Source organism: Micropterus salmoides, unplaced genomic scaffold (genome assembly GCF_014851395.1).
Source record: "Micropterus salmoides isolate LMB-PRFRI ecotype aquatic unplaced genomic scaffold, ASM1485139v1 Ms_hic_scaffold_10, whole genome shotgun sequence".
Lineage (NCBI taxonomy): Eukaryota > Metazoa > Chordata > Actinopteri > Centrarchiformes > Centrarchidae > Micropterus > Micropterus salmoides.
Window position 1 is genome coordinate 34,783,620 of NW_024040041.1, and position 18,061 is coordinate 34,801,680.

The 18,061-nt window shown below is 41.4% G+C and overlaps 1 protein-coding gene across 1 annotated transcript in view; it reads left to right on the plus strand.

Moving 5' to 3' along the window:
- The window catches only part of LOC119895906 (Fc receptor-like B), a 119,752-nt gene extending 105,363 nt beyond the window's left edge, over nucleotides 1-14,389 (plus strand). The window contains exons 2-3 of the mRNA XM_038709320.1: nucleotides 11,345-11,587; nucleotides 14,101-14,389. Coding sequence (XP_038565248.1) covers nucleotides 11,383-11,587; nucleotides 14,101-14,387 — 492 coding nt within the window. The 5' untranslated portion in view covers nucleotides 11,345-11,382 and the 3' untranslated portion in view covers nucleotides 14,388-14,389. The remainder of the gene's footprint in view (nucleotides 1-11,344; nucleotides 11,588-14,100) is intronic.
- Nucleotides 14,390-18,061: the final 3,672 nt, after the last annotated feature.

Genomic DNA, 18,061 nt, shown 5'->3' on the forward strand with positions numbered 1-18,061 from the left:
AAGTCATCCCGTGTATGGAGAGAATAGAAGAGTGTACAATGGGACAACTCCCAGCTCCCATACATGTAGAGACAAATGGATCCATTATTCGTTTTTGAGACACAGGATGGGAAAGTGTAGTTGTTCAGTGTTTTTTATGGAAATATCTTGACACTATGCTCTTTTAGCTGACAGTGTGAAGGTACAAATTGGAAACTCAGGAACCTGCTGCTATATTAGCTCCCACTGGCTATCACAGGGCTAAAGCCTTTGCACTAACATCAAACATAAAATGAGCCGAAGAGAGAAGGCAGTTTAATTCAAAAAGAAGGTTGGTGTCAAACATACAATGCATATGAGTGTGGATGTTAAAGAATATTCTACTGTCCTTGCTAGGGAGACAACAGTTAGACCGATAAGGTAAAGACGGTAGCTCAGGCATCAGGCTAGCAGATATCGGTGTTCTCTGGGAATATTAAAAGGTTGAGTCTTACAAGAATATTTACAAGAACTCACTGGCTCCACAGATTACAGTACAACTCATGGAGAGGAATAGATTCCAATATGATGAAGCTTTTCAGTGTAAACATCAGATCGATAAGTTGTTATAGGTTAAAGAGGTGGTATTCTGCTTTTTGGCTTTTCCCCTCTCCTTTATTGAGTTATATCATTTTGTGCATGTAACAGGTTTGCAAAGTGAAAAAGCCCAAAGGGAGTTCCCATCTCCCACAGAAAGCTCTGCTCTGAACTGAAAACAGCTCGTTTGTAGTCCAGCCCTTCACTTCCTTTACTTGTGACGTCACAATGAAAACGCGTCATAAAGCTCGCCAAGCAGCTAGCGGGGTCAGACACGCCCTCAAACCAAGCTAGTCTGAGCGGAGGCCCTTTGGCTCGACTCGCCTTTGTTTGGTTTTCCATTGTAGAAATGTTGCACCTATACCTGCTTCCAGGTACTTTTTTTCTTATCACCTCCGTCGAGGTTCCAAGCGAGCTGAGGGAAACTAAAATGTAACGTGAAAACACGACAGACTGCTGATTGGTCAGAGAGAATATTCACTATTCACTGCATCATCATCGCTGCACCAGACAGAGGCAACAGGAAGTTTTATATTTTACAGTTTTCGTATGTAATTTCATCACTAAATCCACTTCTGAGAAGTTTTGAGCTGAAATCAGCTGTGTAGATTTCAAATATTGACAGTTTTAGAGAAGTGATGGCGGAACAAAAATGTGCTTGAATATTTTCGGAGTTGTGGCTGCGGGGGAAGCCTGCTGTGACCCGCGGGAGGAGCGTGTGAGGCCGGCCAGCCGCCCGCTCACAGAGCCCTCTGCTCCCGCCGTCACACAGACCGCTGCAGCAACAACGGCAGAGGAAAACACAGCTGGAAGCTTTTCATACCGCTTATCTGTCTTTACATTCTGAGGAAGGTTCAAACGTTTTAACTTAAAAAAGAGAAAGCTGTGTTGGTCGCTGGTGTGTGTGTCGCATTGAACATTACGTCGCGGCAGTTGTGTGTGGTGTCGCTATGACAACAAGCTACGTACTATCTCTGGGTACTGTCTGCAATGGAAAACGGAGCAGAGCCGAGCAGAGTCGAGTCTATCGATTTGCGCTATGGTCGCATTTTTCAGCAAGGCAGCATAGATCGTCAGAAAAAAAGTGTTCATCAGTCTCCAAAACTTCTGCACAACCTGGCCCACAATATTTCTTCAACAAATGTTTTATTCTGCTGTATGTTTTTATCAATGAAAGGGTGAAACTTACTACCAATGTGGAAAACAATAGAAAATATAACATAAATAACCAAGTAACAAAACGGTAGTTACGTACTGTAACTCCAGATTCTATGACTATAGGTGCAGCCCTCTAAGGCTGTCGCTATTGGGTTTACCCCTCCGCACGCCTGTGCGGCACTGAGAAAAGTTGTCTACGCCCACCCACGGCGTGGGCCTCTCCTACGTCCACTCCTTGTATATATACACACAACGGTGAGACCCAGCCTTCGGCTCCTAAATCCCTTTTCTTCAGCACTGAGAACCAAGGTCCAGTGAGGCCTTCAACTTAGAGGGCTGCGTCTATACTCTTAGACTCTGGAGTTACAGTACGTAACTACCCTTCTATTCCGTATAGGCTTTGCCCTCTAAGGCTATCGGGTTAGAGGCGAAGCAGGATGAGTCAAGCATCGATGGCACAACATGGGAGGCAGAGGACTGCCCCATGTGTAATAGTCGGGGAACTGGATCGAGGCCCTGCAGCTATACAGATGCATGCGGGGTCACAACAGCGACCGCATCAGCTGCACACAGAGCAGGGCCAGCGCGAGCATCTGAAAATTTCAGAAATGATCTACTGGTCTTGAGAGTCCGACAAGCAGATGGATTTTCACTGCAAAGACAAGTTATAATGCATCCACCACCACGACCATTCAACATACAGTATGTGGATGTCAAGCAACAATTGAGTTAAATTGCATTAAGTCTGACTTCTGTAACTTGCTCGTATATTGGTTCTACTGTTTCCTATTATTTATAAACATGCAGAAAGACTCATACACTGCACAGCTCATGTTTCTGATGGGTAGTGTGAACATTTTGATAGATTATGTAATGAGGACAGTTTTGGAAAAAGGGAGTTAGGAGGACAGATTGTGTTTCCAGCAGGTTTTCTGGACAAAGGGAGGCTGTGGTTGCTGTGTTCCTCTTCTCCATTGCTATTTGAACTGTTTGAAGGGGTGTGTCCACACGTGCCTAAGGCTAACCTGCAGGCCGGAAATGGAAGGATTCAAAGAAGTCAGTCCCATAAAATAGAGCTGTGTGTGTACATAACAACAGCCTTCACCTTTAACTCTCCCTGCTGAGCTTCCCTTTGGTGGACCCTGCCTCTGTCTGTCCTGAGTGTGCAGCTACATATGCACAAGAAGAAAATCAGTAATAAATATCGCTAACAATAATCCATTTTCTAATTCTGTCTGTACATAATATGATTGACTGTCCTGTACCTGTTCATAAATAACGTCTCTGTTGCATCTGTCACACAAACCAAATGGAAAGTAAACTCCTTTGATCAGATCAGCCAATCAGATTTCAGCAAAAACCAGGCTCAGTCCAAGTCGGCTATAACCCCCTAAATTTGAAAGTATTAGACAGACTGACAGACACACAAACAGCCTATGGCTGCAGTTGCTGATCATTAAGTACTACGATTAATCTGCGTTTGAAATGTACGCATTATTTTTTCTATAACCATTTAATGTAATTTTACAACCCTAATATTCAGTCCTGGTAAAGAGGAGTCCATATCTTTGTGTAAAAGGCTTAAGATCGTAGTATCATCAGCAAATTTCATTATATAAATGTTAGGATGTAGATTCCTACAGTTTTTGGTGTACAATGTGAAAAGTATCAGTGATACAAGCCCATTTCTGCCAGTAAAAAAATAAATAATGAAAAATTAGCCTAGATAAAAATTTAAAAAATCATATTACGTTGAAATTATGAGATAGAAAGTGTGCATGCGCACCAGTTGTGCCAATGTTCCTTTATCACCTCGCTGGCCTAAGCAATAAAAGCTGAAATTCTGAACTCTTGTCTCATCTTTTGATTTAAACACAAATGTCTTCAGTGAACAACAAAAACAAAGCCTTACTGGTGCAATACTTTTGGAGGGAACTGTAAATTACACTCTAGTCAGTGAACTGCTGAAGTTTCCAACGAGTCCCCCAAAAAGTCACAGAGATGTGTGAACTCAGCCTACAGACCAAGCTGCAGCTTTGATTGGTCAATGACCTGTGACCTCAGAAACCTCGCTGATTAAAAACTGCAGCCAAAGGTCTGTTATCTCTTTCCACTCTCTTCATCTCGGCTCCTCTCTCAACGTGTTTTCTCCTCTCCAAGTCTGACAGTAAGTAACAGTAATGTTAATGTGCAGCTGCAGTGAATCTGTCTGTCCTGCTAACCAGCTGAGCAGCACAGCTCTTGTCTCTCTGTTACCAGACTGTGACTGAACAATGTTGAGTGAAATTCAACTCTTTATTATGTTTGATAAGCGCAGACGGGCCACAGTGTTTATAAACTGTAGCTAAATGGGCAGGTGTAGCCGTTTCAAATGTTACCAAACCGAAAGGATCACATTCTGACAGCGAAACGAGTCATTTTGCTCGGGTTGCGACGGTCAAATATATTGATTCACCGTGTTACAGCCACCGTTTTGGCCGCTAGTAAATGTTACTTTAAAGCGCGGGGTGCTACCGGTCAGCTCGAAGGCATTGCGAGGCTACCCAGCCGACCAATCACAGAGCTTACGGTCCGCGTCAACTCGACGTGTAGTTACATTTTGAAGGAGGTGCACATCAGGCTCGGCGTAGCCTACGCCGTCGATTTGACACAGAAGTATAAATTGCACTTTAGTGTGCAGAGGTCTGTTCAAACCAGAACTGGACTTCTGTAGAAGTAGTGAGAGCATTGTGGTGTCAGGTGTGACTGTGCAGCAGCTCTATTTTTGCACTGTGAGGTGCAGCCAGTCTGTGGCCGAGCGGAAACGTAGCTGGTACAGTTTTGCAGTATAAACATCTACAAACTGAAGCCAGCCTTGCTCTGTGTGGGACTGAGCTGCACTTTACGAGAGGTGCTGAAGTTAACGTGTGGGTTTATGGTGAGATTGTTAATTGAGAAGTGTTTCGGTTAGTTCGCCTCCTTGTCTCATCCTAACATACCCAAAGTCTTAAACAGGGTTCTGTGTCTGTCTGATGGTCTGACGGTGGTACTGCCACAACAGCAGAGCACACTTATCCTTCCACATATAGGAAATATCCACTTTGACTCTCTTGCGACTCAGTTTTCCTTATTGTGATTCAGTATAACTTATAATGCTCTATTCAAAGCTGTCTTGAGTGAATTTAAAATAATAGATTGCGTTTTGAAAGATCAATAGATTTTCAGGTGTAGTACTTTTACTTTTGATTACTCAAGTTTTTTTTTTATACCAGGTACTTTTTTACTTTTACTTGAGTAGGTTTATACTGGATGACTTTTACTTTTACTTGAATCAGAATCAGCTTTATTCGCCAGGTATGTGTTCACATACAAGGAATTTGACTTGATTGTACGTTGCTCACGATGTGCTTACTCATACAATGATACAATTACAAAATCAATCACAGGCTACAGAATAGAGAACACAAATATACACATTACTGTATAAACAAAACAATATAGACATTGACAAACAGTGCAGTGAGCAGAGTGTAAGGGATGCAGGAGTAAATTTATTATAATCATTATTATAATAATTATTATGTACATGTCGGAGGTGGATGTGATATACAGGTGCATTTACACATGTACACCGTGTGATGGAGCATGGTGCAAAGGAAATGTGTAAGTCCTGAATGGAGGGCAGGTTGGCACCGAGGACCTTTTCTGCAGTCCTGACTGTCCGTTTAGTCTGCTCCAGTCCTTTTTGGTGGCAGATCCTGCTGGGCCTGCTTGATGATGGTCCAGGATGATGGTGTTGAATGCTGAAGTCCCAAGTTGACAGCATCATCCACTGACCTGTTAACCCTGTAGGCAAACTGCAGGGGGTCCAGCAAGGGGCCTGTTACGTCCTTTAGGTGGGCCAACACCAGTCTTTCAAAGGACTTCGTGACTACAGATGTCAGGGCGAAAGGCCTGTAGTCATTCAGTCCAGAGATGGAGGGTCTTTTGGGGACCGTGATGACTGTGGAGCGTTTGAAGCAGGAGGGAACTTCACACAGCTCCAGTGATTTGTTGAAGATCTGAGTGAAGATGGGGGCCAGCTGGTCCGCACAGATTTTCAGGCACGATGGTGAGACACCGTCAGGTCCAGGAGCCTTCCTGATCTTCTGCCTTCGGAAGAGGTGGCTCACGTCCTCTTCACAGATCTTGAGTGCTGGTGAGGGGTCGGAGAGGGGGGGTGACAGCGTGGCAGTGGGGGAAGGTGACTGTTTGAAGACGGTGTGACTCTGGGCTTTTCAAACCTACAGTAAAATCCATTCAGCTCTTCAGCCAGTCGTTGAGTACCAGCAGTGTTGGGTAACATTTTTCATGTGGTATCTGTACTTTTACTTAAGTACTTTAGTTAAGTACTTCTTCCACCACTGGCATCACATAGCTTAACTATAATGTTAACTTGGCTGTTTGGTTTTTTTAGTAAATGAACATTGACGTATTTTTCATTGAAATTTTATTATTGTGATAATACTTAACGTGAGATTATGTAACTATGTTACAGTTCTCAGCTGCTGCTAAATTGCTTAGAGATATGTATCATAGACAGTCTTTGATAATCACTTCTATTCAGCATTAAAGAACCACAGATATGCAGGAGGAAACTTACAGCTTCCTCTGAACTTTTGTACTTTGACCACATGTTCACACCTACCACACACCAGAGACACACCCACACAATGTCCTTGTCAGACATGCAGATCTCATTGTCTTAAGCCCCTTTTCCACTGCACAGTACCAGCTTGACTCGACTCGCCTTTTTTGATTTTCCACTGTAGAAATGTTGCACCTGTTCCTGCTTCCAGTTACTTTTTTTCATATCACCTCCGTCGAGGTTCCAAGCGAGCTGAGGGAAACTAAAATGTAACGTGAAAACAGGACAGACTGCTGATTGGTCAGAGAGAATATTCACTATTCACTGCATCATCATCGCTGCACCAGACAGAGGCAACAGGAAGTTTTATATTTTACAGTTTTCGTATGTAATTTCATCACTAAATCCACTTCTGAGAAGTTTTGAGCTGAAATCAGCTGTGGAGATTTCAAATATTGACAGTTTTAGAGAAGTGATGGCGGAACAAAAATGTGCTTAAATATTTTCGGAGTTGTGGCTGCGGGGGAAGCCTGCTGTGACCCGCGGGAGGAGCGTGTGAGGCCGGCCAGCCGCCCGCTCACAGAGCCCTCTGCTCCCGCCGTCACACAGACCGCTGCAGCAACAACGGCAGAGGAAAACACAGCTGGAAGTTTTCATACCGCTTATCTGTCTTTACATTCTGAGGAAGGTTGAAACGTTTTAACTTAAAAAAGAGAAAGCTGTGTGGTCGCTGGTGTGTGTGTCGCATTGAACATTATATATATAACATTATATCATAGCAGTTGTGTGTGGCGTTGCTATGACAACCAGCTACATTGAGGGGTACTATCTCTGGGTACTATTGAGCTGGTACTGGTAATGGAAAAACGGCATTAGTTTTGTCTTGTGTGTTTTTGCTTTTTAAAATGTGTTTTTAAATAAATGCTTGTGTATGAACATGCTGGTTGGAAAAAGAGCTACACTCGACCTTATGATGAGCAGAGCCCACAACCGTCAGTGGAGGGGAGGCTGCTGCTCTGATGTGATGCAAACCAGCCACGTCATTTTCTGTGGTGTCGACTGAAGCCGATGCTGCACAAAAAGGAAATGAAGCTGAAGGCGTCACTCTGCTGTTCAGACTGACTGACAGTCGACATCCAGACAACATGAAGGCTTCATCTGTGTCTCTGCTGCTCGGTGAGTCCAACACAGAGCTTCCATCATCATCCATCCATCCATCCATCCATCCTATGGAAGATTTTATTGGACTTTTATTAAATAAATAAAAAAATATTAAACAGAAAACAATCCACAAATGAGTACCATGATGCGCAAATATTTCACTATCTATAAATGTGTATTTTTACATTTGTGATGTGTAAAATCATATCCACAAAAATACAGAGTGACTTCAACACACAAAACAGTTGTTGCACATTTGAAGATTGCTTTCTGTCAATTTGTGGATCATGTTATATTTGTAACTTCCTTTTTACACATTTGTGGAATTTTGTCAAATGTGTACTGCAGAGATCTGTAAAAAAAAATATACACAAATATGTCACTACCCAAAACACGTATTTTTACATTTGTGTTGTGTAAAACCATATCCATAAAAATACAGTGCAAATTGCAAACATGTAAAATTTACTTTGTACACATATTTTAATTTCACATACAAAATGTTATTTACGCATTTGTGGATATACTTTAAGTATGTTTTTGCACATTTGCAGATCATTTCCTGTCAATTTGCAGGTCACATTACATTTGTGACTTCCTTTTTACGCATTTGTGGAATTTTGTCCACTCTGAGTACCAGAGATCTGTAAACAGAGATCTGTAAATGTCAGAGCAGTTTATTAGCTACACCAGCAGGTGGCGGTAGCGACATTGCCTCTCATGAGTTGTAAGAATATCCATTGCAGTAGCCATGGTCATCTATTAATATAACATGACCCACAAATTGACAGAAAGCAATCTGCAAATGTGCTAAAACTGTTGTGTGTGTAGAAGTCTCTCTGTATTTTAGTGGATATGATTTTACACATCACAAATGTAAAAATACATATTTGCAGATAGTCAAATATTTGCGCATCACAGTACACATTTGTGGATTGTTTTCTGTGGGTTACAAATATTAAAGTCCAATAAAATCTTCCATACAATCACAGCTCCAACACACTTCAGAGTCTGCACTCATACAGAGGAACCAGAACTGAGACCTGATCCAGACTGAGACCTGGACTCTCCTCACTGTCAGACTGCTGTCACATGACTTTGACACATCTGAGGTTTAACTGTGAACTACAAAATGATTCAAGATGAAACTATTGGAATGTTTTCCTCTTTAATAGAAGTGATAGAAAAAGCTTTTGCTGAACGCTGCAGTCACATGGTTCATTTCTTCCACCATGAAGCCACGAGGACATCTCAAGTGATAAAGAAGCTTTCTGTGTTTTGATCAGTTTGTTTGACAGGGAACAGGCTCACTGATCAGCAGCTGATAACAACTGCCAATGACTTTCACTGCATTTCTGTCCTCCCTGCTAAAAAGATATTATTTCATAATTCATATATACAACATAATAAATATGCACATGATGTTACTGTGCAGCAATAAATAATGCTACGTGCCAACACATGCTAGTTAGCTACAATCCAAAGTAAATAAATAAAACAACATGCAAAGAAAGGAAAAGCCGAGGATGAAGACAGATAATTAATGAGGTCTATTAAAAGTCTCTGCAGCTGTTAGAGCCGTCTGCACAGACAGACTTTGCTTCATGTGACACTTGGCTCATTTTTCTATATTATATTTCTGTATATCTCATATTTCCCAGTTTCCTCTAGTGATTTTTGTCTTTCCCTGCGTCACTCTGCGCTGTAGAACCAAAGATCAGGTCGCACTCGAAGCCTTTTTTATCAGGAATGGTTCCAACATTGGATCTGATCTTGAAGGACAGTTTACCATCAGGAACATCAGTCAGTCTGATGAAGGTCTCTGTTTCACCCCTCTACTTTGGAGGACAAAAACTGGCACATTTATTACTTGTATACATTGTTTTAATTACGTCACAGGTTTCCCCCCTACACACTTTTCAATTAATTTCAGGAACAGATCATGATGCCAAACTGAGTCAAATGCTTTTTAGAAATCTACAAAACAAGAGTAAATGTTCTTGTTTTGGTGGACATGTTTATTAATGACAGTGTGGAGGGTGTTGATGTGGTCTGTAGTTCGATGTTATGCTGTAAATCCAGTCAGGACATTATGTTCACTGGGGAAGTCTTGCAGTTGTTTAGGATACTGCAGAATAACTTCCCCAGGTTGCTGCTGACACATATGCCTTATTTCCACTTTTAAAGATTGTGTAGTAAACACTTTGCTCAAGATGTCAGGGAAATGTCCAATGCTCAGAACGAGGTTAAATAATTTTAATATGGCAATGCCGAACTAATGGTTGTTAAATTTCTGCATTTCAATTAAAATACCACCAGGACCGCTGGCCTTCCTCGGTCGTAGGGCCTGGATTTTAGTCAGTATTTCCTCTTCAGTGATTTGATAGTCAAAATGTTCTGATTGTCTTTAACAACTAGAATTTGTAGTTTGTTGAGGAGATCATTTTGGGCCAAATTCCCTGAAAATGGGGAGGAATGATCATGAGAGTGAAAAGAGATGTTCCATCAGCGAGAACTTTTACTCTAATGAACTTAGTTTACAAAATAAAACAGTTTATACCAAGGATGTACTGGGACGGAAATTCAGGCCAGGACTTTGAGACAGAGAGGCGCCGTTGTATACAGTCAATTTCAGTATGGTGAAGACCTCAAGAAACTTTATGACACCTGCCTCTTAAGTTTGTATAAGCACTGAATAAGACCAGGTCAGGCAAGCTTGAGTCAGTCAGAAGGCTAAAATAGTTAAATATCATCCAAAACTACGATGCAGTCTCATAAAATACAGCAGTATGTGCATAAAACTCAAACCCTCATCTTCAGCGGTGAGTAGGCCTCTCCTGCTCAGCTCCCCTGTGCTGGACCCTGATTGTGCAGCTACATGTGAACAAGAAGAACATCAGTAATAAATATGACTAACAATAATCCATTTTCTAATTCTTTCAATGGATAATTGCCCACCCAGCCCTGCACAGGCTCCTGCAAAAATGCGCACTGTATGAAAAGTGGAATTTTCGTCTCTGTTAACTTGATCGCACTAATCTCTGGCAGTTATTGGTTGTTTTCGGCACTTCGCGTTCGTCTGTGCTGAAAATTGTCAGAAACATACCCGGCTGCCGAAACAAGCAGCTGAGGAAAACAATTAGTGTGTTATAAATAAATCGCCAGAGGGGGGCGGGGCTGTGGTTCTTCTCACCGCTGCAGCATAGTTCAGTCCAATAGGCTGGTGCTGCCGTTGGGATGAGGGGGGGTACAGGACCTCCATGCAGTATTGTCCTGGCTGTGTTGTCCTTCAGCAGGTGTAGTGGGAGTTTGGCTGGATGTGGTCTGGATCTGGCACAGGGGTTTGTGTGGAGTTTAGTCTGGCTTGTAGACTGAGCCCTGTTCTGTCCCTTTCCTGTAGCTCTTCTCTCAGTGTAGCCACTCTGTCCTTCCTAAGTTCCTTCACCTCCTCACTGAGATGATCCAGCTGTCTTCTGACAAGCTAGTTCTTGCTGAAACTCTCTCAGCTGTGAGATGACGTTCAGGCAGGCATATGCTTCATCAGTCTAGAAAATTAAACTGCAGGAACTTCCATCTTTGTAATGGTCCAGAAATAGGATTTCTGGTCTTTCTCAAAGTATTGTTTGTTTATATTTTCCTTTTGCAGTTTAACGTTTGATAGCTGGGGGATACTCATTGGTTTCAGAGTGTGTAGACATCATGATACAGCTGTTGATCTTCAATGATCTGTGTTCTGTGGTTTAAAACAGGGTTTCTGTCCAAACAGTCCTCAGTTCTTTATAGAAGAGTCGTCTCTCTGAGTTGTGTTGAAGATGGACAGATGGTTCTGGTCTGATGGACTAACTCTGTTTTCTTCTTCTTCAGATTCTCATGTTATTCTGGAGATTCCTGCACTTCCTGTGATGGCAGGAAGTGATGTCACTCTGCGCTGTAGAACCAAAGATCAGGTCGCACTCGAAGCCTTTTTCATCAGGGATGGTTCTAAACTTGGATCTGGACCTGAAGGACAGTTTACCATCAGGAACATCAGTCAGTCTGATGAAGGTCTCTACTGGTGTTATTTTGATCACACTGCTGAATCTCCTCGGATATGGCTGAGTGTCAGAGGTCAGGACACTGACATCACTTCCTGTTTATATGACCTGTCTGTCTGTCTGTCTTTATTTATTTATTTCTGGACTGGCATTAGAATTCAGGCCAGGAATTTGACTTGACCCCAGGCCACCTTGTTTTACACAAACCACCAAATTGCTACTTTTTGTGGACTAACCTTTTTATATACAGTCTATGGCAGGGGTTTTCAAGTTTTGAGACTGCGGGCCTCTCCTCGTACAAAGCTTGGGAAATGTCAAAATAAAATTAACATTTAACTCAGATAAACACATTTCTGCCATTCTAAGTTACAAGGTTTCCAATTTTAAAGTAAATGTTATCTAAATAAATACCCATATTTTAAATAAAAATGATCAAAGTTAGTATATTTTTAGCCAAATTCACATTTTAGTCAAATGCAATACAAAATATTTTTTAGTAGTAAAAAATTCTATTTACTTTCTAATTATTAGTTTTAAGCCATATATTTCTAGTAAAGAATTATTATAAGGAACAACAAAATAACAAAATCAGTTGGTATTTTAATTTTCAAAATGTATATTTCTTATCTTTCCTTTTCCCCACTTGTTTGATAAAACCAAACAACATTTGAAGTTACAAATGCCACTGCAAAAAGTCCTATCAAAGTCAGCAAGAGTTAAGAGTCTGTATTTTTCCAGAGCATCATTAGCACTGCACTGCTTAAGTCAATCTAGTCAAAACATGGCCAATATGGCGCTTACCGGCTTACCCTCACAGTTTTGTGGAGGGCTTGGTCTTGCACAATCACTTTAATGACAGATCAAGATCCTTGGTTTGTGGTGCTATAAATGCTCCTTCCACTGCGGTCTAAAGACAACGACAGAGCCAGGTACTGGCACGCTCAGATTGCCTGGAAGATTTGTTCCACCTGGTTCACCACTGATTGAAGGGGAGGAGGAGCTCCCAGGCAGTTTGTCAGCACAAACAGTCAAGCAAGTGCAAGGATGCTGACACTTGGGACATATGGTCACACTTTCTGCAAAGAGTTAAAAGTCGAGCTGCAGTGTTTTGGACTAATTATAGGCAATTAATTCATTTCTAACTGAAATAGGTATATAGGGAGCACAAGTGAACAACTTTCTTTACGTTGGGTTCAAACACAAGTCCTGGTCAAAGACTACCACTAAATTTCTTACCAAAAGTTGTTTGTTCCAAGGTTTTCCATGATTTGATTTCTGTGAGTTAGAGATAAGAGTGCATTGACATCAGATTTTGTAAGATTAAGTTGGAGGAAGTTGTGACATACAGTAATTTATTTCAGCAAGCTTGTGAAGAGTTTGTGTTAGCCTGATCAACGGGTCTAATTGGGATATAAGCTGTGTGTCATCGGCGTAATATTGGAAGTACAAGTTGTATTTGCGGATATTATTAGGAGGTAGCAAAATGTTTCAGTTGGTTCTACCTATCATTGATTATGACACTATCAGAACACCTATGACACTTATCTTAGGCACCTTAATTTTGTGTTTAATTCTCTATGTAGATTTGTTTTGAGGTGTCCATATAGAACACCACCAGATTTGAGATAAGTCTATAATCATTTGTGTCAAATGGACCCCAGTTTTCAGTAATGGCGTGACATAAGCCTGTTTCCATGAAATAGCCACTGTATCAGTGTAAATGGAAAGATTAAAGATGTAAGTGAGTGGCTTCACTATAGTTTCTGCTGCCATTAAATTTCATCCAGTGACTATTGTTGCCAGACTCTTTATAGTTTAGTCACGTGACATGTGCGGTGACCTGGAGGGCAAAACAACAGACCAACATAGTGGCTCACACTGACTCACCCATAGAGACGCCACAGAAGCAGTCAAATTTGTTTGACTGCATCCGAAAGCACAACAACCATCCAGCAAACTCAAAGTAACAGTGTATCACTTGCTTCTTGGTTGGCAGGCAGCGGAAAATAACATCTTTAATGGCATCCAAGGGAGCGTTTTACTTGGAATGTGATGTCACAGGAAAATTTAATTATCATTCCTGCTGTTGTGAAAATCCTGGCCAGCTTGTTTTTGTTTTAGTGTTTTGTCAGACAGAGATATTAAACCCGAGTACACTCTCTTTCAGGCTGAAACATTTTCTCCAGGATGTTGTGACTGACCCAAACTCTCAGTTTTCTAATTAAAAACCGTTTCTAAATGGCTTTTATACATGTGGAATCACTATTTTCAGTGAACCCCATTTGTCATCCAGATAAATACTTAAACAGTTTACAATTTACACTAGGACACCTTTATTTTTAAATAAAATATGCTTTACTGTGATAACGTTCTTCAATCATCATCATCATTATTAGAACTCTTGAATACGCTGCTTGTAAAAAAAGTTTGAGTCAATTGAAGACTCGGTAAACATGCACATATGCGCACATGATCAGGGTGGGACCACCTGGAAAAACCCTGACGAAGAGTCGTCTCTCTGATTTGTGTTGAAGATGGACAGATGGTTCTGGTCTGATGGACTAACTCTGTTTTCTTCTTCTTCAGATTCTCAGGTTATTCTGGAGATTCCTGCACTTCCTGTGGTGGCAGGAAGTGATGTCACTCTGCGCTGTCGAAGCAAAGATCTGGTCACCCTCGAAGCCTTTTTCATCAGGGATGGTTCTAACATTGGATCTGGACCTGAAGGACAGTTTACCATCAGGAACATCAGTCAGTCTGATGAAGGTCTCTACTGGTGTTATTTTGATCAGACTGCTGAATCTCCTCGGAGATGGCTGAGTGTCACAGGTCAGGACACTGACATCACTTCCTGTTTATATGACATGAACTAACCTGCTGACCTGATAATAAACTGATCACTGCATTGATCCAGGTTCTACTGATTTCTCCTCCAAGTCGTACTGCCCTTATTCTTTTCTAACCCTATTCTCATTCTTCCTCTTATCCAGCCTCCCCCCCTCTCTCCTCTCCCCTCTTAACAGTTGGACTACCTGTGGGTTCTCTGGTTCTTCTGGTTCTGGTCCTGGTTGGAGTTCTGTTGTTCCGCAGGAATCAAACAGGTATGAAAGCTGTCAGACTCACCTGATCTGAACAGACTGGAACCAGACTGTGTCTGATCCAGTCAGCAGCTCTGTACTGAACTACAACTGGGACTGGTTGGACTCCTGACTCCCAGAGCTTTCAGCCACATCTCATGGTCTTCATCAGCTCATGGTGTTTGCTTGGTAGTTCTGGAGATGCTTCAGGTGTGGTCATGTGAGGTACAGACCCTCAGTCCCATGGTAACAGCTGCTTGTATATGGGGGGAGATGTGATGTACCTGTAGGTCACATGATGACACCTGAGCCAACTCCATTTACTGATGAACACCATGAGATGCTGCTGAAAGCTCAGTTAGATATTTTCCACTAACTGTTTATATATTTGAATACAAAGTTAACCTGCTGACCTCTGACCTTTAGTAAACCTTGTTCTCCTGTTGTAGGTCTGGCTGTGCTGACTGCTGCAGGTGAGCTGATGGAAGTCTGTCGGTCTGTCTGTTGACCTCTGACCTTTAGTGACCTCTGACCTTTAGTGACCTCTGTCCACCTGTTGCAGGTGCGGCTGTGTTGCTGAGTGGACTGCTTGTTTCTGCTGGTGAGCTGATGGAAGTGAATTAGTTAGAAGAAATAGGAGGATTTCATAAACAGCTTTTGATGACTATAGAAATACAAAAATTGTACCATAAGGATATCAAAAGATGAACTGAGACAAAACAAAAACCAATAACTCAAATTCGCATTTGGCAGCTGTTATATGTCAAATCCTATAGTGCCACCTAAATCCACAGACTTGCTCAGCAAATAAAGTTCAACTTTACTGCATTTGGTAACATGCTCTGAGTAGGATTTGAACCACTGGACTATTCAGATACACTTTTAGAGAAATGTTTAACTTTCTTGCTTAATCAGATCTGGTGTAGTGACATGAACTGCCACCGGTGCACCAATAGAGGGCACTCGATGACCAGAACAAGCTGGCACAACACTGTTATGGTTGTAAATGCAATTGCTGTTCTATCTAGTCCACTGTGGGGGAATAAAATAAAAAAAACAGCAAACAACTACTCTTAAGAAACACTGATGTCCATAGAAACTATGATTACATTGAGGCAGACAATATTAAAATTAACATTAATTACTAAAGCTAGTAGGATACAGAAGCGGATTAAGTTCACATGTGAAATATGTATTTAAATTAGAATTCTGATTTTAATCTCAGAATTCTGATGCATAGTAAGAACTGAACATTGAACATCATGACGTCCAACACAAACACCATACAGGTGTGTGAAAGTTTAAAGCTGTGACCATTTAACCCTCTCGCCCAAGCTGGGGATCAAACTAACAACCACTTGCTTGTTGATGAAAAAGTGCTTACAGCTTGAGTAGCTGAGCATGAGAATATATGGCACTCCAAACTTGAAAGTTTTTTACAAGTTTAAGAATCAGGAAGGTGAGGAGAAGTCTGCAGTTTGTATTGGAGTGAATGAGACCTTGACTGTGGGCTACATATTAATTAAGGTTAAAATCTAAAATACAGTTGAAGGGAAAAGTATATGAACACTTTGGAATTAGCTGGATTTCTGCATAAATTGGTCATAAAATGTGTTTTGATCTTCATCTTAGTACAACAATAGACAAACAGTCTGCTTGAACTAATACCACACAAAGAATTATAGTTTATTGATGTTTTTAGACCGACCCAGCTTTAATCCGTAATATCGTTGTCCTTTGTTTCAGTCGTCAGGTGATGTGATGGTGATGTGATGGCTTTAGCTTTCTTTCTTTGCTTCACGTCAGTTTGACAGCCTGAATCCTTAAAACCAATAATGCAAACAATAATGCAGGCTGGCACATGGCATGACTCCAGTGAAGTGTTAAAAATGTCTGAACACCGGAGACAGCTGATCAGCACAGTGCTTCAGGGTGGATGGGGAGACAGAGTCCGGCCCAGCTGCTTTGCGAGGTTTCTGCCTCCTGAACAGTCTGTTGACGTCCCTCTCTAGGATGGTAAGAGAGGGGGAGGAGGAGGAGGAGGAGGTGGGGGATGAGAGGGTGGACTGTGGCCGATCAGTGTTGTGACGGGGGATGGTGTCAGGTCTGTCCCATTGTCTTCAACTCGTTGGCAAGGCGTCAGTCTTTCATGGAGTGGGGGGATTTAGGTTTTTAGCTGGTGATCTGTCTGAATCTTCTCCAGACAGAAGCAGAGTCATTCCTTGAAAACTGGTGTTGTAGTCTTTCTGCATACAGCTGTTTAGCATCTCTGTACTTTGACTCCTTAAACTTGACCCGGTCTCCACTCCTGAACGCCTCTTCCTTCTCCAACCTGCGATTTTTACAGATCTGTAAATATCTGAAAAAGTTATTTTTAGGAAGAGCCAACTTCTCAGAAAGTTGCTGGAAAGATGAAAATATGTCATCACTATACAAGTCTTTGATTGTTTTGATACCCCACACCTACCAGGAAGAAGGCTCCATCCATTAGTGAAGGGTGAAATAACAGGTTCGGTGCTAGCAGGGCCAGTGGAGAAGGAGCTTGAAGGCCAAAATATCGTTGTGTATATATATTGTCTCCATATCCTCACAGTAGATGTAACTATTATACTCTTTTAATAGGGTCAAATGGGGTGATTTACAGGAGCATGGATAAGCGCAGCCCTCAAAATGGAGCCAGAACTGGATTGCCCTGAGGTTACAGGCTCAGTAATAAAATCTTAAATTTGGCAATGCCAGATCCCCCTGAAATTTTAGTCCCTGAAGCAAGGGTCTGCGTTGTCTCAGAATCTTTTAGTTCCAGATAAATTCAGATATTAATTTTATCAATCTTGGAAAAAAAAGACTGTGGAAGAAAGATGGGCAAACATTGAATGAATTAGAGTTGACACAGGCTGTGAGGGATAGGTTTAAAAGTCCAGCACCAGTGCTCAAAGTCACCTTAAAACTTAGCAACCAACGGGAGAATGTTAGCTTCAAATAAATCTTCAAACTTAGCCATGATCCAAATACTTAAGTATGCAAAACTATCTGAAGCAACCTTAAATGGAAAATTGTGCAGTGGGAAACTTCTTACTGCCAGATACAAGGGAAAAAATTCACTTTTGGTCAGATTGACTTTGTAGCCAGACACATGGCCAAAAGTAATAATGTGTCTAAAATAGCCGGAATTGAGACTGAGGGGTCTGAAATTTACACTAAAAGATCATTTGCATAAAGCCAGACCGTTTGCTTGACACCGAACCTGAACTTGAAGAAAATCAGTTGGTCCTCCCACTCTAGCTGCAAACAATCCGTCTCATACACAATCATTATAAAGTCATAACAAAGGCTGAAATGACTTGAAACTTGACAAGTATGACTGATGTGGAATAGTTGAATTAAGTATCATTATTAATATTATTATTATTAAGGAGTCCAAAAGTTTGTGAACGTTTTAAAGTTAAAGAGGTTGAAGCTCAGTGAGTTTG